The following is a 21553-nucleotide window of genomic DNA, read 5'->3' as shown; positions in this document are numbered from 1 at the left end:
TCTAATACATTTTTAACAATCCATTAACAAATGCAGCAATACATTATTGTTTTTAAACTGGCCTAGGTCTGAATGGTGTAATGCTTGATCACCACTTTTTCACCAATCTAATAGTTTGCCTCTCAAGAGTTGTGGGTACTCCATCACTGGATGTTTTCCATTTGTCCAGGACAATATAAGGACTCCTGCCTTGAGCAGAGGGTTGGACTAGGAGACCACTGAGGTCCTTTCCAGCCCTTTGATTCTATGTGCTATCCCTGGAATTAGCATAGAGCATTTTCTAAGTATTTTTCAAGGAAGCTTTCAGTTAACATGAATGTATGTCTCCCGTAAAATGGTGTAGTACCACATTCAAACCTTCATCAAATATGTGGCACCTGTTTGGTTTGGAAGGATATCCAAGCAATATTTGCTGTTTACCTTCAGTATTTTCATTGTTTTGCTGAGAAGGGAACATCGTAATGTGTGTTTTCACTGCAATCTGCTTTATATTGAAAACACGGTGGTAGAGCAGATACAGTCTGAAGGGTACCTCAATAATAATAATAATAATAACAATAATAATAATAAAGTTGGAAGGGACCTTGAAGGTCATCGAGTCCAACCCCCTGCTCAGGCAGAAAACCCTACACCATTTCGGACAAATGGCTGTCCAGTCTCTTCTTAGAAACTTCCAGTGTTGGAGCATTCACCGCTTCTGGAGGCAGGTTGTTCCACTGGTTAATTGTTCTAACTGTCAGGAAGTTTCTCCTTAGTTCTAAGTTGCTTTTCTCCTTGACTAGTTTCCATCCGTTGCTTCTTGTCCTGCCTTCAGGTGCTTTGGAGAATAGCTTGATTCCCTCTTCTTTGTGGCAACCCCTGAAATATTGGAATACTGTTATCATGTCACCCCTCGTCCTTCTTTTCATTAAACTAGACATACCCAATTCCAGCAACCGTTTCCTTGCAGAAGAATGACTCTTGGTCCCTTCACATTTCTTAGTAATTGTATTTTCAGTTTATAACATTGTAAAAAAGAATAACAGAATATAGTTCTGCTCTAGGTTTTCATAAATAACATTTCAGTTGCCTTTACGAAGTGCCTTACAAATATACTGTATGTCTTGATTAATTGTATATATATTGTAAAAGGAAAAATAATTGAAGTTCTCCATACTCTATGTGAATTAGAACAGTGAATGAAATAATATATTTCTGTATTATTTTACAATTAGTGACAATATATTCTGCAAATTGAAAGCTGTGAAAAAGAAAAGAAATGCAATCACAAGTTGAGTTTAGCTCTCATTCTTTTGGTTTTTAGGAAACCTGTAAAGCAGATCTTTGTAGCCAAGCCTTTAAAGACCAACTGTTTTATTTTTTGTTTTACTATTTGTAAAGTTGTGTTTTTTGTTTGTATGTTTTAAATTAGAAGTCTCTCTAACTGTTCATTTTGAATGTAGCACTTAAATTAAAATGTTTTGTGTGATAGCTAGATTTAAAATCTTTTTAGGGGGGTTTATTTTTTATACTTATGCTTGGTAAATTTTATTCTTTGTTGTAGAACTTACCTTTCTTCTGATAAATTAAATGTTTTTATTTTTCAGAGGTGATATTTTGTAAACAATATTACAATCATTTTGATTTCCTGCTTTCATGAATTTTGGTATTTATTTCAATTGTCAAATATATAATTCGTGGCCTGAACACTTCTCAGTTATCTTTTAAAGTTGAAAATACATGCAGATCATCAAAATACCACTTTTGTTTTTTTTCTTGTCTCCCAGGTCATCAGATTTTGGAACACTATATACCAAATTAAACTTACAGCCTGGAATTGTTACAGTCATTGAAAATTTCTACATCTGCCCTGCTAACAAGAAGAAGGTATGGGGATAATTGTTTAGTTCAATAGAAGAGCCCAGGAAAAAAAATGTGTTTAGTAGAATACATTTCTAGCAAAGCATGTCAGTCACATGTACTCTAGCTCAAAAGAGAAACTATTAGAAGTACTAATTACAGAGAATTAAAACTTGATTAGGAATTATCTAACTGTAATCAAATAATAATTGTGCTAACTGTAGCTATATTTATTCAAGCATGAGAACATGACAATATATATGAAAAAGTAAAACCATGCAATGGAGCTTAAATAATGTAAATACAGACATACCCTGTGCAAGACAAAAACAAAATCCTGCAGATATATGCTATATGACCAGGATGAAATTTATTTGAAAGTGTTTCAATAGCACAAGGCAGGGTTAAGGTTAAAATGTAGTTCTTAATTTCTGAAATCCCTTGATTATGTGTTGCACAGCTGGCTAATACTTTCTTCAGCACTGCAACTCTGGCATCAGATCTTGAATCTACTTGAACAGCTTTTCTGGAGAGGCCAATAGGGTAAAAATAAGTTACTCCTGCCCTCTTATAGTACTTCATCCTCAAACAATTCTGTATCTTCTATCTTCCTTATCACTCTCTATAGTATGCGTGAATAAACTTGCTGAATAAACATGTAATATTTTTCTTAAAATGTAAGTTGGCCTTAGCTCATATTGTATATCATAATACAGAGTAGGATTGTGTAGAGAAAAGACTCTGTGTGTGTGTGTGTGTGTGTGTGTGTGTGTGTGTGTGTGTGTATTTGTTTTCTGAGGTTTTCGCGGGTATTTGTATATAGGTCTTTGGTTATTTGGGTTTTCTCCCGCATAAAATTGGAAGTGTCTTGGCGACGTTTTGACGAAGTCCCATTCGTCATCTTCAGGCTGGTGTTTTCAGCTTCTTGCTTCTAGGAGCAGTGTGTGGTCATAGCTGTTTCTTCCTTTTAAAGGAAACTATTAACTTCCAATTTTATATGCTGGAAAATTTGCATAAAAATACGACTCCTGGGCATGTCTATGGTACAAATAAAATACGAACACCAGGAGAGTATAAATATAAAAATATACTTTACTATATACTTTACTATATCTGCACCCGGCTCATGGACCGCGTCACCGGTCCTGGCTGGTTAATTAGTGTTCCAAATGTTTCTTTATTACTCTCCTTACGCTTCCTTCTATGGTTCTTCCGGATCATTCCTTCCACTATCTCATTACTGGCATTCATCTCCTCCACCACCCTTTTATCCTTATTTCCTTTATCCATTCAGTACTATGGAAGGAAATAAGGATAAAGGGGTGGTGGAGAAGATGAATGCCAGTAATGAGATAGTAGAAGGAATGATCCGGAAGAACCATAGAAGGAAGCGTAAGGAGAGTAATAAAGAAACATCTGGAACACTAATTAATCGGCCGGGACCGGTGACGCGGTCCATGAGCCGGCTGCAGATGCCGGCAAAACCCATTTAAGTCATCATTGTTTACTGGCTCCTTAGCCCTGATGATGTTTGAAGTTTCCAAACGAAAGCTTGGCAGCTTTTAGTAAAGTATATTTTTATATTTATACTCTCCTGGTGTTTGTATTTTATTTGTACCATATATATATATATGTCCTTAATAGTTATAAATATACGAATCCCAGGCATATTGTTCAGTGATGCAATCTTCGATCTCCGGGAAGAGTATACTCCAGTTATTTATTGTTAAAACAACATTTAAAACAATAAAAACAGTTATATACAAGAATTAAAACAACTTAGCTTTCGCTGGTCCTCTGCCAGCGTCCTCAGAGTGGGGCTTAGGGGGTGGGAAGTTCTTTTTATCCCCTTGCTGATCCAATTGCCTACTCATTGCCCTCGTGACAGGGCCACTCTTCCTGATTGCCTGTGACTGCCTTGCCTGTTCCGCCCTCTCTTTTTTGCACTCTAACATTGTATTTTCCTGCTTTGTCATCCTTGTGCTGTCTCCCCCTCCCTGCGCTGTTATCATTAGCACACTCTCCAATCCCTCCTCCTTATCCAATGCAAGGAGCCTCCTCCGACTCGGCACTACTCGAATCCTGTTGAGCTGATGATCTGCCTGCCGTTTTTGCATACCATTGCTGGTTTCTATTTCAACTCCCTCCTCCAACCCCCCTCCTCTCCCAGCCTGCCGATTCATGCACCCTTTGTTATCCATTCCTATCATCCTTCCCCCCCTTCCTTCAACCCTCCCACCTGTTGATTAACATATTGCTCCTGCCTTTCATCGACCCTTCTTATTGATGTTCTCTTCCTCAATATCTTTTCCTTCCTGATTCGCTGCTCTATCTGCTGTTCCTGTTTACCCTCCTCCCCCACTGTCCATCTTCCCCTCTCCAAGGTCCTCCCCATCATCTGCTGACTTGCCTGTTGTTCATCCATTTCTGTCCATCCTCTCTTTTCTAGCATTCCTCCTCCTCTGACCTGCCGTCCTACATGCTGTTCCCACATGCCAACATCCATTCCTGTTAAACCCTCCTTCTCAAGCTTTCCTCCCCCCCAATCTGCCGTCCTGCCTGCTATTCTTATCTGCCCTTCTCCTTTCCTGTCAGTCCCCCCCTCTCCTGTTTCCTCCCCCTCTCTCCAATCCACTGCTCTGTTTGCTGTTACTTCCAGCATTCTTCCTTCCCTTACCTGCTGTCCTATGTACTGTTCCCATCTACCAACCTGAGTTCCTGTTGGACTCTCCTACCCAAACTCCCCCCCCCAAAAAAAACTGCTGTCCTGCCTATTATTCCTGCCTGCCCTTCTCCATTCCTATCCACCCCACCCTCTCCTATTTCCTCCCCCCCTCTAATCTGCAGCTCTACCTGCTGTTTCTGGCTATTCTCCTCCATTCTTACTCCCTTCTCAAATATCCCCTCTCCATCCGTGAATATGCTTCCAATCTTACGTGCCTCATCTTTTCTGATCTTTTCTCTCTCCCCTTCTCTTTTGATCAGTCCCCTGGGGTCAGGCATACCCCTCCCCCGTATTCTGGGCCGTAAGATCAATTCCACTGTTCCCAAGAGTCTTCCCTGATCCCCCTCTCCTTGCAATCCCCCATCATATCCACCTCCTCTTCCTTTACTACCCTTATCTGTTTGTGACCCTAATGTTCCCTTATCTGTCCCCACCTGTGATGTGTCTATGGGATCCTCCCTATGTCTAGTCATGTGGTGAATACCCCCCCCCACACCAGTTCTGGTTTCGCCTCTGACAATCGGCATCCGTCTCTTGACATGCTCTTCCTGCACTCTTAGTGCCTGGTACGCCGAGGGCAGTTCTATACATCGGTTGATGGAGTCTGTGTTGGAGAACCAGGCCTCCTTTAGTAAACGTCCTCCTTTGGAGGCGTCCTGGGCAATGGCTTCTGCCTCCTTGAAATCAAAAGAATGTCCGGTATTAATCATGTGCGTCCATATTTGAGAGTATTGCTCCTGCCTTCTGACAGCCAATTTATGTTCATGTATCCTAGTTTTTATTCGTTTGGCTGTCTCCCCCGTATAATTACATTGGCAGTCTTTGCAATGCACTCTGTATAGGACCGCTGATCTTTCTTCCTTTGGCAATGGCTCTTTAGGGCGCATGACTTTCATCCGGAGTGTTTGATCAGGCCGGTGAGCAACTTTAATATTATAAGGTGCCAATATGCGCGCTGTTGCTTCCGATACTCCCTGGACATATGGTATTGTTGTTCGGGCCATTGTCCCTGGATCATTCGGTGCCCTGCGGGGTTCTTGACGTTTGCTGTATCTCCGAATGAAGCTAGTTGGATAGCCATTCCACTTACACACTAGATAAAGATGTGCACGCTCCCTCTGCTTAGCCCTCCTGGTGTTACAGTGCGTGTCTATACGTGCAAATAATGTCCTAATGCATGAGATCTTATGGGCTGCTGGGTGATTGCTCATATAGTGCAACATCCTGTCGGTGTGAGTGGCTTTTCTATACACTGTCGTATGGAGGGCACCATTGATTTGACGTGTGACCAAAACGTCTAGGAAGGCCAAGCTGCCATTGGCCTCCTCCTCTGCTGTGAATTGTATATCCGGTGATATTGAATTGAGTTTCTCCATAAGGGCAGTTTTTCTTGCCCGTTTGACGATGACGAAAGTATCGTCCACATACCTGGCCCAAAACTCTGGTTGGTAGTCGGCCATGGCCCTGCTTTCCAAACACTGTAGGACCGCCTCCGCAATGACCCCCGAAATGGGGGATCCCATCGGCGTGCCCTTAATTTGTTCATATATTGTTCCTTGGAATATGAAATACGTTTTCAAGCATAGCCGTAATAACCTGACAACATCTTCTGTCCCAAGGGGACTTTGACTCCGTAGTCCTTTCAGTTGTAGCAGATCTTTTATGGTCGTCATAGCCAATTCTTGCGGGATGGACGTGAATAGCGATGTTACGTCGAATGAGATCATAATCTCATCATCCCGTATCCTCATTCTCTTTAGCCTCTGTAAGAATTCTTGTGAGGATTTCACAGTGGTTGTGTTATCTTCCACTAGGTGTTGTAACTTTTGACTTAGCCATTTAGCCAGCCCGAACATGGGTGTGCCCCTAAGTGCCACAATGTGTCTCATATACACACACACACTATATATATATATATATATATATATATATATATATATATATATATATATATATTTTCTTGGTAGTATTTCTCCCTTGCCTACTAGATATTCTCTTGAAGCAGATGATATATATGTTTAATCTTGTATCCAGAAAATAACAATTGGTTATTTTGTTATATAAGCATATTCCTGTTGTGTCTGTCCATTTATTGGACTTTACCTGTTATTGGAGCAAAGCCCTCCATGCTTCTCAACTTGTCCTATAAAGTTGGGAAACCTTGTGGAGCAGATTTTAATAATGTGTGTGTGGGGGGGGAAAGACTCACTGTGTGAATTCAGGTATGTCTACACAGTATTGGGTATCGTTCTGTGAAATGGATTTTTTCTGAGAATTAACAAATCATAGTGTTTCTCTAAATTTTTTCCATGTCAGGGACAAATAACAGACTTATTTCCAGCTGGCCTATACACAAATACCTTTTTTATTTATTTTATCCAGTGTAAGTTTCTAAAACTTATTTGAATGGTATCTTATTTCAGAGGAATTCTGCAGCTTAATTGTGACAATCTCAGCAGATGTGCTCTAAAATAGCCATTAATTATTCAATATCCTGTGAGATATCTTTTTAAAAATTAAAATGTTTTCACTTAAAAACCATAAAATGTTTTACTTATTACAAGGAAAGAAAGAACACTTCAAAATATTCTGTACAAACAGGCAACAGAACAAAAGGACCACAACACAAATATTGCAACATGGCATAGGATAGAAACAATTATAAACGACTAGAAAAAGTTTGGACAGAAAAGACTTCCAAACACCAATTCTATTCTCACTCTTCAATAATGCGATGGAAGCTAGTTTTGTGTAGCAGTCAGGCATATATACAAATGAAGCACCCAGCTAGGATTGGTTGCCTACATTTTTTCCCCATATTTCTCCTTTCCTACTAGATAGATAACTAGATGTACATTTTATGCCATTGATCTTTATAGTTGCTTCCTTCATACAAACCTTCCACCACCCTATGTCATATTGTAATGCAATGAAGCAATATGCACCTAGTAGACTACCATCTCCTTGTTCATGTATTGAACCTGGCTTCTTGTAAAGTCCTTAGACTAATTCCAACACATGACATATTGCATTTTTGTTTTTGCTGATATGAAATACTTTGCTTCTTGACTGCTGGAAGACATAGGTGTTTGGCACTATAATTAACTATAGATTAAGTCATTTTTGTAAATGTTGAATCTGACAAAAACTCTGAATTCTTCATTCTTCATTTGTAGCTTTTTTTTTTTTAAAAAAAAAAACCTCGTTTCCATTTCCTGTTCTGAGTACACTGCCCTCTTTGTTAGGATGGAATGGGGCATTTCTAAGATTGCAAGACTTCCTGGCTTTCTTTGTGTGTCACCCTTGTTTTAGTGCCCAAGTCAGACAATAATTAAAGTTTTGTTAGGATGAGGCCATCAGGCATGCTTGAAGGAATGTGGGAAATTATAGACTGCTGTTAAATGAAGTGACCAAAGCTGAACACATATTGATAATGCCTGGTAGTTTGGCTTATTTGTCAATCAGTTGTTTCAGATGACATTTGAAGGCCAGTTGGAGTCAAAGATGCCTGAAGCTGGAGTTTGGAATGTAATGAATGCTTCTTAGTTCTCATGACATGCCATCAATTATGGGTTGTCTCAAGACAAAAGAGTTGTTAGTGCTTTTGTAGCTTGATCATTAGTAAAGAGGTTATAGTACTTATCACAGAAATAGTCAAGAAAATATAAGGTTGCAATGTAACCAAGGAAGTCCTAATGACAGCTAAGATCCTTCAGCTTAAAGATCTTTTTTACTGTCAGGTCAGTGATCAAGATTAGCACATTCATCCAGTACTTTTAGATGTTTTGCCAGCAATTAATCAGGTTTGGCAAATGGAGGGGATTCAGTCCTCCTAACTAGGATTATTCCAAGATGTAGCAATCTAAGTCTGTAGGGGGAGGAGAGGGTTTGAGTATATAATATATGGGATTCTGTCTCACTGATTAGATACATCTTCAAGCACAATACCATTTTGAGTCCTCTGTTGATTTTAGGCTGCTAGGGTAATGTAGATAGTTGGCCGATGTATTTGTATGCTGTTGGGATAAAGTGGTTGGTGTATTATGTGTGACAGTTGGGTAGTCTCAGGCATGATGTAGGATGTTTCTTGTCTTGGAGCTTTTCAGTGGCCAGTCAGGAAAAGCTTAGAACATCAACTGTGCCTAGGCAACCATGGATGCATCACAACTAGTATGTTTGGGAAGAGAAAAATAGTACTATAGATGATGTTTTGAGATATCTGACACTAAGAGTGACATTATCATATTGATTGGAATGGAGAGTTTGTTGGATTAAATGGGATTATAAAAGAATTTTTCTAATGCTCTTTTTAACATTTAAAAACTATTCAGACAGATTAGCTTTAGAGCATAATGTTAGGAAAAGAGCATGTGTTTGCCTCCTCAGTATTATTTTCCTAATTAAAATTCTTCACATCCCACAAGCTGCTAATAACTTAACTGGGAAGTAGGGGGTAACAAATTTCTTCTTTTACTCCATATCTGCTTTTTAGCTTAAAATGATATTTTAATGTTATTTGTATTATTTCTTTCATTTGGTTACTCTATTTTCTCTTTTCTAATCCATGTGTTTATTTTCTAATTTCTTGCTTTTATGCATCAGAATTGTATGTTGCCCAGAGTCACTTTTTGTAGTTATTTAAACTGAATAAACAAACAAATAAATTGCAACAGGACTGCATGCAATCAGTCTGGGAAATATAAAGCTAAAGAAGATGCTCATTTATTTATAATAATGTAGATTTAGTATAATGTTACCAAACATTATTTTCCCTGCCATTAGGCAGGGAAACAGGAGAAAGAGCAAAGGTTGCGGAAAAGAACTAAATTATAAATTATGAAGTGTAGAAATGTAGAAATTGCATGATCATGTGGTGAGGAAAACTGTAACTAAAAGGACAGGCTTCATATTATGAGGAGGAGTGTGGGAAAATGTCAGGGAGCCAGAGTTGTTGGGCAGAAGTAACAGTCTGCTTAGGAAGCCAAGACTGAGTTGGAGCCAACTTGTGGAGATCTTCCAATGAAAAGGACCACAGACAATTTCAAATTTGTTAAATAACATGGCACAGTTAAGAAAGTTACAAAGTAGTGAAGAAAATAAAGAGGAAATTGTTAGATTAAGATCAAGCTCGTGTGACATGTGTGCTTGAATCTTTTGAACTACCCCAGTGATGACAGAGGCCTTTTCCCAGGTACGTAATAGTCTTGTCTAGTCTTTCAGATTTGCCCTAGTGAAAAATAGGATCAAGAAAAGAAAATCAAATGCTCATTCACATTTGTTGTAGTGGAGGCTTAATGGGTCTTAAAACACTGAACTCTACAAATCTTTATCTGATAATAGATTTGTTAATCCATAGGTATCCTAAAACCTGGGGAGTTGTAGGGATGGCCTTAAATCACTCTTTTGGAAGCATTTGGAATATTTTACCACTCTTCTGCCTTATAGATATTTATAGTTACTAAAATAAATATCCAAATATAAAGGTATAGCAAAACTGGGTACATTGTGAAGATGCAATTTTGGATTGTAGATGTAGATGATAGTACAAAGAGTAAATTTTGTATAATTTGTAAAGTCCTTATTTAAACAAAATATTATTTCCATGTATGTCCGGACTTTTCCTATTCTCTGTGTTCCCCATCTATTTTTATCTGAAAGCTTGCTTATTCTGTAATGGAATCTTGATGAAAGCGTATAAAGCTTTTGAGGACAGATTTATACAGTCCTTAATTTCACACCATCCAAGTTGTCACTTTTAGCTCTGGCTTCCGTACAGCAAGAGATTTAATTAGCCACTCCACAAACTTCCCTCCTCCGCTCACCTTGCTCACTTTTCCCACAGATGAAAGAGATGTTATGTATCACATTCCAGAAAATTCTTTATGGTTGGGAAGCAGGCACAAGGCATTTAAAAATCACTCTGCAGATTAAAAAGAAAAAAAGGCATTTAGGAACTGCCAAGTAACAGGAACAGGCAACCACTCTAAGCCAAACGCCCCCTGAAGTGTCTTACGGAAACATTCATCTAGAGAACTCTTTCTCTCCCTTGGCGTTTTAAACAGTCCTTTGTTTCTCCCCTCTCTCTGTAGATTAGCTTTGCTTTGGGGCCTGGCATGCAGCAACAGTGTTGGGATGGGAGGAAAGTGTGTGGACATAAAAGGTGCTGTTCCCCCAGCCTCTCTTTTAGGGCGCCTCAGCAAGGTGGCCCTCACAGCAGGTAATGGGGATTTATTTCAGGACTACTTTTCTCTCTTCCCAATATCGACAGCTACAGCCCGGAAGATACAGAGCTTAGTAACTAGATGGGAGTCCATTTTAGTTGGTATTGGCTGGAGGGGCTCACCTGATATTTGTGCTCAGCCATTAATGCCACCTTCACTAGGAGTCGAAGGAGGTGGTGGTTCATAACCTTTGTAAAGAAATCAATCTTAGATCCCCTCATTTTGACTGGATCAGGTTTGAACTAGAGAGCCACTTCTGTGTGGTGCTTAAAATACCAGGCTAGAAAAACTGTACGTTCTAGTCCCATCTTAAGCTCAAGGCCAGTTGAGTGACTTGGGCCAGTCACTCTCTCTCAGCCCTAGGAAGGAGGCAATGGCAATCCACTTCTGAAATCTTGCTAAGAAAACTGCAGGGACTAATCCAGGTAATTGCCAGAAGTCAAAACTGACTTGAAGGTGCCAAATTAAAAAAAGGTTTGAACTTGGCCAGTTTGGGGCAAGGTAATAAGGTAATGGCATTGGAAGAATTCCAGGTGTCACATATATGAGACTCTATGGTTTTTATTTTTAGAATATTACAAATTATGATGAAGGTATATTTCTGCCATTTAAGTGTGTGTATCTTTTTATTTATTGAAATAGTACTTCAATTTTTTAATGAAAATTTATCTTAAAATTTGGGGTTAGAGCTAATACTGCAGAATGTAATACAGATAGTCCTTAGCTTATGAGCTGATGAACTAAGGGAAAATAAGTGAGAGAAGAAACATCTACAGTATTGCTGGAAAATTATGAAGAGCAAACTTGATTAGACCAGGAGCTAATGCCACTACAGTATTAGAGCCTGTCTTGTGGCAGTGAAGACAACAAAATGTCCTTATTTCTGTGCCCATATTGCACCTGTGGCCTTATTCCTTGGGAGGCAGTGGTCCTGGGATCCATCTGCAAAGCATTCTTGCCTTGGGACACCTCCTGGCTTAGCTATCAGGTGGCAGGAGGAGTTGATCCTGCTGGGCTTGACTAGAGGATGTGGACAGGTTGTTTAATCTGGCAACCTCTATATTAGATCTATATGCTGCCTGGTTAGTTAAGTCTGCTGAGGAGGAGGTGGGCTGGGTCCGAGCAATGCTAATTCTTCTTTGAGAGAGAGGTCGACCTGCCACTTCTTAAGGAGGCAGTGGTGTGTCCCCATTTGCAAGAGGCTATCACTAGACTAGCATTCTGGATAATTATGTCCAGTATCCAATCTTCCTTTTTTAAGGGAAGATTGTAAAGAAGATGGTTGCACTATAGCAGTGTATTTCAACCTTGACAATTTTAAGGCATGTGGACTTCACCTCCCAGAATTCCACAGCCAGCATTGCTGGCTGTGGAATTCTGGGAGTTGAAGTCCACATGCCTTAAAATTGTCAAGGTTGAGAAACACTGCACTATAGTATAAAGAACCCTTGAAGAAAAGCATTATCTGTATCTCTTTCAGTCAGGGTTCAAGCTTAGGTGTGGGACTGACATGGCACTTATCATACTCTTGGATCACTCCTTGGCATGTCCTTGCTCTTCTTGACCTCTCAGTGGCTTTTAATAACATTGATCATGGCATCCCTGTGTTGTGGCTTTGGAAGTTGGGAGTGGGCAATACTGCATTGTTCCCATTCTCCTCCTGCCGGGATTCGTTTCACTTGCTGTTGATGAGTCCAACCCATGGCTCTTCATTTGTGAGGTGCCACATGGCTGAATACTTTTTCTCTTCCTGTTTAACATCTACACGAACCTACTGGGCAAGGTAATCTGACAGTTTGGGGTGAGGTATCATCAGTATGGTGATGATACTCTATATTTCTACCCCAGGTGGTCTGAATGAGGCCATGGAGATTCTGTCTTTTTATCTTGAAGCTGTGGGGACCTGCTGGCCTTCTGCAAAGTCTTGAAAACATGGTTTTGTGCCCAAGCCTGAAGACCCGAGTGTGTGACAGAGCCCATCTCCTGGTTATTGTTAATGTTTACTTTACAATGCCAGCTGTTACATGTTTTATACTTTTTGTATTGCATGTAATTTATTTATTTTTATTGTAAAATATCCAGAGACATGTATGTGAGGTGGGGCAAATATATAAATCAATTAAATTGATTAAGTATCAATTGAATAAGCATCCGAGAAGTCATTTAGAATATTCAGGGCAGGGCTCAAGGCAGCTGGCTACAGACACCTGTAAAAATGCATGTCATTTCCAATGCAAGTGGACAGCTTTATATAAAAGGCTTCTAGCTTTCATCGCAGTGAGATCACTAATTCCAAGGATTTTTTTCTTACCTTTTCACACTTCTGTATGAGAGTCCTTTGTCTACCAGCTGCCAGAATGTCTGCAGCAAGCTGAGATTTTTTTCCAAAATGAGAAAAGTATGCATCACGATGTCACAATGCAAGTTCTATCCTTGTGTACAGCAACATAATGCAAGTATGAACTGGGCAAAATTTGCATTATAATATGTGTTTGACATTGCCCACAGCTTGTCTCCTCTGTTGGTGCCCATCACAGTCACATATTCAAGCTTAGAGGTTATATTGTGAAATCTAGTGTAGAAGCTGTTCTGTAATTACAGAGTCCTTTTCTTCTTTACTTGATGTTGGGTCCTAGTTCAGTTAATTCATTGGCTTCCAAGGTCCCTTTGGTTCGTCATCATCACACAAATCTTCTACAAGGCTAATAACAAATAATAGAGTTTTGTTATATTCATTTTCCTAGCGTCCACAACTATATTAGAAAGGTAAGTTGAATGGATATATTTTTGCAGTTTCCAGTTTCATGATACTTTCTATGTTGCTTCCTCCTCCCAAGACTTCTTTTGTTGTTCTGATACAAAGTAGACCTAAACTCAGATTACACTGCAGCCCCATTTGCTAGAAATGCAGAAGAGCATGCCTTAGTTTGTGTGATAAAACTTGTTGCTTCTCTTTACAAAATGTGAGAGTTGTAGTTATGTGAAAACCACTAGAGATTAGCTAGAAAATCTCCTGCAGTTTTGCTAAGCTTCAGTTTTTATGAGTCTTTAGATAAGCTATGAGAATTTAGGAGATTATTAGAATACTTGGCAGAATACTTCTTTTAATCTATTTAGGATCAAGTGGTCCTGAGGCATTGCTTATTTAGTTCCTATTTTTTCCCCTTCTTAATTAGATAAAAATATGTGCACATCGTATTAGAACTTGGCTAATTTGTTTGCTTTGCTTTTTTTCTTTTATAGATAATACTTGTAAGTTCTTCCCACAATGACCTGGACCAGAATCTTTTTATTAGTACAGATGAAGGTGCTACTTTTCAAAAGCAGCCCATTAGTTTTTCTGTGGAAACACTGATATTTCATCCAAAACAGGAAGATAAGGTGCTTGCTTACACCAAGGAAGGACAGGTAAAAAACTAAAAAATGTTGTGTGGCTTTGCTTTTGATATATCTGAAATATGTTCTGGACAGCTTGGAGGAACAGTATGAAGTATCAAACAATTTTATAACATAAAATACTGTAAAATAACCAATATAGGAAAGCTTTCCAAAATAGTTTCTGTAATTTCTGCATCCATATCCCTTTCCAACTGTCACAGGTGAATCATCATATACAGAATTAAATCTTTTTTTTAATGGCATTAAACTTAACATTTAGCAACAATGATTTTTTGCAGTTGTATGTCATTAGTTGATCCTGCATTTACTGAGTGATTGATTTGTGTATATGAACCAGTCTCTCTGCACTGTGATCATTTATAGGAATCCAAATACTGTTTCATTCTCAATCATGTTTGCTTAATATTGAAATGATTTTACATTAAAAATCTGTAACAGAGACATGAGCTATTTACACTTCTGGCTCTCTAGTATTAATTCAGCTTTCAGTACTAATTTATCTATGCTTTATTCCTTCGCAAAAATTATTATGGATAAGAATATGTAAAGTAAGCTTTAAATATGTTTTAAATATCTTAAAATATGGACGAGCCAGGTAGGTAATGAATAAGATATTCGACTAAATCAAGTCCACTGTCAGTTATGAAAATTCATTGGGTGAGTTTGAACCATTCATTTCTCTCCACTCCATCCCACAACTTGTTGAAGGGAAATGTTGGAAGAGTCCTATGTTTTTTACCTTACACTCTTGGAGGAAATAAAAATATGTTTTCTCCTTCTTTTTCATTTTAAGCTTTATGCATCTCTTGATTTGGGGATAAAATGGACTCGCGTACAAGATCATGTGTCAAAAGATCATATTTATTGGTAAGAGACATATTTTTGCTATTCAGGATTACATAAAATGAATTATGGAGAAAAATGATCTTTTTCAATCTTTGAGGGTATTCTATTCAATTATACTGTAATTAAAAAAAAGTAAGGTTCTATATTTAGGCAAGAAAAACCAAATGCACAGTATAGGTGCTACCTTGCTCAATAGTATCAACTGTGAGAGGGATCTCAGAGTCCTAGTGGACAATCACTTAAATATGAACCAGCAGTGTGATGCAGCTGCCAAAAAAGCCAACACAGTGCTAGGATGCATTAACAGAGGGATAGAATCAAGATCACGCAAAGTATTAATACCACTTTACAATGCCTTGGTAAGGCCACACTTGGAATACTGCATCCAGTTTTGGTCACCACAATGTAAAAAAAGATGTTGAGACTCTAGAAATAGTACAGAGAAGAGCAACAAAGATTATTAGGGGAATGGACGCTAAAACATATAAGGAATGGTTGCTGGAATTGGATATGTCTAGTTTAACGAAGAGAAGGACGAGGGGGGACATGATAGCAGTGTTCCAATATCTCAGGGGCTGCCACAAAGAAGAGGGAGTCAAGCTATTCTCCAAAGTGCCAGAAGACAGGACAAGGAGTAATGGATGGAAACTAACCAAGGAGAGAAGTAACCTAGAACTAAAGAGAAATTTCCTGGCAGTTAGAACAATTAACCAGTGGAACAACCTGCCTCCAGAAGCGGTGAATGTTCCAACACTGGAAGTTTTAAAGACGAGATTGGACAGCCATTTGTCCAAAATGGTATAGGGTTTCCTACCTTTCATTTTTCTGCTTTATTTAAGTAATTTATACTTAATTTTCATTCTTTATGTTTTACTGAAAGATTTCCTACCATATCCAATTCTAGAATGTTCATCGCTTCAAAGTACTTGCACTGTGTGAAGTAAGACTAAGTTTTAGAAGGTCACTCTTCTGGCATTGAACATTTTTCTGCAAAGAACTTGTTGATTATTAATTTGCCAGTTATTAAATCAAATACCCTTGCATAAGACATTAAACATACTCTCCAGAGCTTTTTAAACTTCTGATTTGCCAAACTGCAACCTGGTGTACATTAGGAATTCACATTGGGCTGTATTTCTGCCAGTTGTTACTTACATACAGATGTTTTTGTAAATGGTTGTTCAATGTTATATTCTGATTGGTGTTTACATGATTAAATCAACTCTGTAACTGAATCCTACACATTTTTTCAGGACTTTTCTCAACACCATGATTAATAATGAACATGTGTTTTGATACCTTTGTTCAGAACCCTTTTTTAAAGTATTTTATTGATTTCTAACAGTTACCATCTTTAGTTCTTAGTAAACAACGTGTTGTCTGGGTTCACATACTTAACATTAGCTTCTTCAATATAAGTCTGTTCAATATTACATAATCCACAGTTTTTTCCTGATCCTCCTTTCTTCCCCAATTTATTTTCATTTTCTCCACATTACGCAATTCTTGCTACAATTAAGGCATAAAAAGTTAGATATAAACACCCTCATCATATTTTCCTAATCTTATACAGGTAATATCAGTTTATAACCTTTAGCCAATTGCATTTGCAATTAAAATCTCCTTGTAGAGTCAATATCTTGTTTTTCACACTCTTATTTAAGTTTGATTTCCCATCAGTATTCAAAATATCTTTATCAGTTATGATTTTCTCAAGATGAATTACATTTATATAGCTAAAAAAATTTGTTCATACCAGCCATTCTCTTAGTTTCATATTTCTCATATCAAAGAAGGAAGGAAGGAAGGGAAAGAAAAAAGTGCTACTCTAATTCTAACATCTTTTGTTATAAAAGTCTGGTTATATCTAAGGACTATCCATTCTTTTAATCATATTCAAACAGATATTTAATCATATAATGCCCCCTCTTATAGGTCACACCTTCCGATTTTTAAGTCTAACTCTCACTTTCTTTCTTTTCCAAATAGTTTCCAGGCCAAGGGAATTAAATCGCCCAGAAATTTTCCCTTTATTTTTGTGAAACCTTATTTTGATACCTTTGTTCAGAACTCTTATTTTAATAATCTAAATTACAGATAGGGGCCTGTGTTCTTCCTGATGTTGCTGGACTACAATTTCCAGCAGGCCCAACCAGTATAGTGTAGAGCTAGATAAGTTGAAAGTTACAATTCACCAACACTGAAAAACTATGTCATCATTTACAAAGTCCCAAGCAGACTGCCAGTCAGTATTGCAGAGGGTTATTTTCACTGAGAGGAATGTAGGAATCTGAGGTTTTCTTTTCTTCTGTGTTTGTCGTGCAATGGCAGTGAGAATACAGTAGTTTGGTCCTACTTCCCACTCTTTTGTTGGGAGGAAAAAAACGTCTCTAGACAAACAGCATGTTTCAGGGTTTTTTTCTTGGGAAAAACCAAATATGGGTATAAGTTGCTTTTCCATTTACTGAAAAGAAACCAATATGTTCATATACGAGAAAAGTTGTTTTTAAATGTAGATGCATGGGATACAATGAGTTACATGTTTGTCTACATGCAGAGCCTGTATAGCAGAGCCTCTTGTTTGTGAAAATGTGCTTTCCTCCTGTCCTTGCGTTGTGAGGAAGGTATGTTGCTACTACAAGTATTGTTCCCGCAGTCTGTCACTTACTGCATCTCTACAATGGGGCTGGTCAATGTGTTCTTTATAATGTGGGGTAGTTCAAGGCAGGAATTGGTGGGACCTCTGCTATCCTTCTTCCTCCCACCCAGCCTCATCCATCTCTTAGAAGTTTTGGTTACATTACATTAATCACGGTGATTAATCCAGACTATGTGGGCTACAATGGACTTGTGGGCTACAATGGACTCAGACAAGGGAGGCCCAAGTACAAATCTTGATTCAAATTTGCAATTCAGTAGGTAACCTTGAAGCAATTACCCTCTCTAACATACCTCACAAAGTTCTTGTACATAAAAGAAGTTACTCTAAATTTCTGGAAGGACAACATAAACATGAAATTAAATAATGAATTTAGCTATAAGTAAAAATTAGCATCTTTACATTTATCTAATTCCCAGATCTCAATCATCTGAGTTTGTAAGATAATAACATTTGTAAATGCCATTCATATATTCAGCAGGCTGAACTCTATAGTTGCTTGGGACAATCTCCCAAGATTCCCTCTATAAAATGGCAGAGAGATGTACAAATGCAGATACTGAGAAAGGTGCAACAGTTTCACATGTGACTATGATTTCTTTATATATTGTCTGGGTTTACATATTTAACAATGATTAATAATAATTAATTTCTATAATTCCATAGTTAACATGTTAGATCGTAATACACTTCCTTGATCCTCTCTTCTTCCAGTAATATTCTCATTTTATCAACATTAAGCAAATACAGTTCTTGGCACTATCGATACATACAAAATTAGTAGATAACATCTTTTCTAACTAGCTTATATTTCAATTGTATTTGCAATTAAGGTCTTCTTATTGAATCAATGTAGATCCTGTTTTTCAAGCTCTTATTTAAATTTTGTTTCCCATCAGTATTCAAAATATTCTTGTCAGTTATGATTGAGTGGGTGAAATTCCCCCTCAGAAATACTCCACCTAAATTGTCTCTCTCATTCCAAACAATATCCATAAAAATACAGAAAAAAATTCCTTGGTGATTTGAATACACTGACTTGGAAATTGACTTGGCAAAGGAAGAAGGCTAGAGTTAGACTTAAGAGAACAGATGATTTGACTTACCAGATGGGATATTACATGACTAAATTTGTTTGAATATGGTTAAAAGAATAGATAACTTTCAGATATAAATGGATTTTATAGTAAGAGGGATGTGATTTATAATTAGAATAGCACTTTTTTATGATATAGGAAATGTAAAAATATTGGGATGGCTTACGTGAGTGAAATGTTTGGACACTTAAATGTAACTAACTTTGAGAAAAACATGTGAGTATGATTTCTGAGGGAAGAGGCTTACAGCCCTGTACTTATTCAGTGAAACCAATAATATTATAAGAGGTAGAATGGTGTGGGAAACCTTTTGCTACCCAGGGTTACCTAAATTATCTGCAGGTAGTCCTCGACTTACTACAGTTGGTTTAGTGCAGTGGTTCTCAACCTGTGGGTCGGGACCCCATCTGGGGTTGATTGACCATTTCACGGGGGTCGCCAAACAAGGCTGTCCGCCATTTCCCCCCCCCCTTTCTTTGGCCACGCCCCTGGCACCCGGTGATGTATAAGTAGTTGGGGGTCACCACAACATGGGGAACTGTATTATGGGGTTGCGGCATTAGAAAAGTTGAGAACCACTGGTTTAGTGACTGTTCAAAGTTACAGCCACACTGAAAAAAGTGACTTGTGGCCATTTTTCACACAACTATTGCAGCATCCCCATGGCCATGTGATCAAAATTCAGACACTTAGCAACTGACTCACATTTACAACGGTTGCAGGGTCCTAGGATCATGTGATCACCTTTTGCAACCTTCTGACAAGCAAGTCAGTGGGAAAGCCAGGTTCACTTAACAACCATGTCACTAACTTAACAACTGCAGTGATTCACTTAACAACTTTGACAAGAAAAGTTGTAAAATGGGACTAAACCTCTCCCTCTTTTTCATTCACTAAATTAGGGTGGCATCTGCCTCAGCAGCTTCTGAATGTTTTCTTGTGGTTCTGGATTTTAAAAAGGCTTTGGAACCTTTTACCTAGGTTTGCATTCAGAGACTAGTACTGCCTTTAGGCCCATGCAAAGGCTTGGTTCTTCCAATGCTTTTCCAAGTGTGTTCTTGTAACTCTCAAGCTTTGTTATGAGCTTGTGAATCAACAGTGAGTGCCCTCTGGGATCTAAGGTAACTCTGAAAAAGCCAACGTTTATCATTGATCTTCTTTTTTCAGACAAATGTAGCCTTTGGAAGAGCAATCCTTATGAACACAAGTCCCTTCCCCTATTAACAAATTCATTAATCATCCAAGTACGTGAATTAGGCCATAGTGAGGAAGGATACCACTATTTATTATTTATCTATATTAGAGTTCATTGACTATATTATTGCTAAAAGAAGGTGGAGAAGCTCAATTATACCATCAAAACATTGCCATGTATTGAGTGTGGAACATATCACAAACTGCTCATGTGCAAACTCCAAGTTAAGCTAAAAGGAAAGGCAGGCAGAGAGTATCCACGATATGTTCTTGAACATATACCTGCTGTTTTCAAAGAGAATATCAGGAATTGCTTTGAAGTCATGAATCTCATTGATACAAACCAGAGGAATTACAGAATGATCGTAAAAAAAGTTAGAGTCACAATACAGGTAGTCCTCAACTTCTGACTATAATTGAGCCCAGATTGCAGCTGTAAGTCATTGCAATCATTAAGAAGGATGTCCACATGACTGCTTCACTCAACGATTGCAATCCTGGCTCTCCTAGTTATAGTAATTAAATGATTTTGTGATTCGGTAAGTGGAGTGAGAGGGTTCCTCAGGGATGCAGGAGCCCAGCACGGGCCAGATATGAACTGGGGGCTGGTATAGCATAGTGCAAAGCTGCAGCTGCTCCAACCTGACCCTGCACAGCGGGATTGGGAGGCAGTGCTGATGCTGGATCTGAAGTAGCCTGGGGCTTTCAGCAGTCTCAGGCAGCTGCCACCATCCCAGGCTTCTATGTCAGCCATACTACTGTCACTGCTGCTCAGAAGTGTTGCTTTGCACTGTTCTCCAAGGCACATGAGTTTGGGGAATGATGCAGTTGCCCCTTCCACACAAGCATGTGACTTTGAAAGCCACCAGAATCCTTAGGAAACTCTGCAAGAATGGAACCTGTTCCAAAATCACATAGGACTTCCTGAGGCTTCCTGAAGGATGGAACTTGTTCACCTGGGGCTTCTTGAGATCTCCAAAGCTACACAGACAGACTCTGGAAAAGAAGGCCTGGTGTGATGAGAAGCTGCCTCAGATAGGCCACATGGGGCCTTTTAATAGTAGGAGAAAAATGGCCGAAGGTAAGCAGTGTGCGGCAGATCTCCAGGAGTGCTGAGCAAGGCAAGGTTAAGGAGAAAGTCTTATCTATGTGATCACTAACAGTTGTCAACAATTTGATGGCATAATATTGTATCTAAGGTTCTTTAAGTGAATTCAGCCAACCGGTTCTGTAGGCCAATCTTAGTGCTCTTCTCATGATTTGAGCAGTATCATCAGGAGCTGTGCATAATCAGGTGTGGTACACATTGGAAACAGGACTCTTGCTAGGAAAATCTGTAAACTTTAGAGGTTTCTGAACCAGCTTTCAAGAGAAGCATAATTCATGTCCATGATTTCACAGATTGCACTCAAAGTAATCCAGTTACTAATAAACAGTTGCATATCCTTCCTCACAATATATAATTTTCTTTATGTGGAATATGAGAGTGAATACAACCAAATTATGGCATCTTGAGGTGAATAGATTATCACATAAACATTTGTTCATGTGTGGATATTTCTGTGGCAATGAG

At 38.5% G+C, this 21553-nt stretch overlaps 1 protein-coding gene across 1 annotated transcript in view; it reads left to right on the top strand.

The window, feature by feature from the left end:
• Positions 1-21553, top strand: part of SORCS2 (sortilin related VPS10 domain containing receptor 2) — a 114120-nt gene that overhangs the window by 30462 nt on the left and 62105 nt on the right. Inside the window, exons 3-5 of the mRNA XM_039325956.1 lie at positions 1767-1866; positions 14029-14193; positions 14978-15051. Of these exons, the coding sequence (XP_039181890.1) occupies positions 1767-1866; positions 14029-14193; positions 14978-15051 (339 nt within the window). The remainder of the gene's footprint in view (positions 1-1766; positions 1867-14028; positions 14194-14977; positions 15052-21553) is intronic.

This window comes from Crotalus tigris, unplaced genomic scaffold, assembly GCF_016545835.1.
Source record: "Crotalus tigris isolate CLP2741 ecotype Arizona unplaced genomic scaffold, ASM1654583v1 scf7180000024339.11422700, whole genome shotgun sequence".
Lineage (NCBI taxonomy): Eukaryota > Metazoa > Chordata > Lepidosauria > Squamata > Viperidae > Crotalus > Crotalus tigris.
This window is presented reverse-complemented; position numbering and strand designations above follow the sequence as displayed.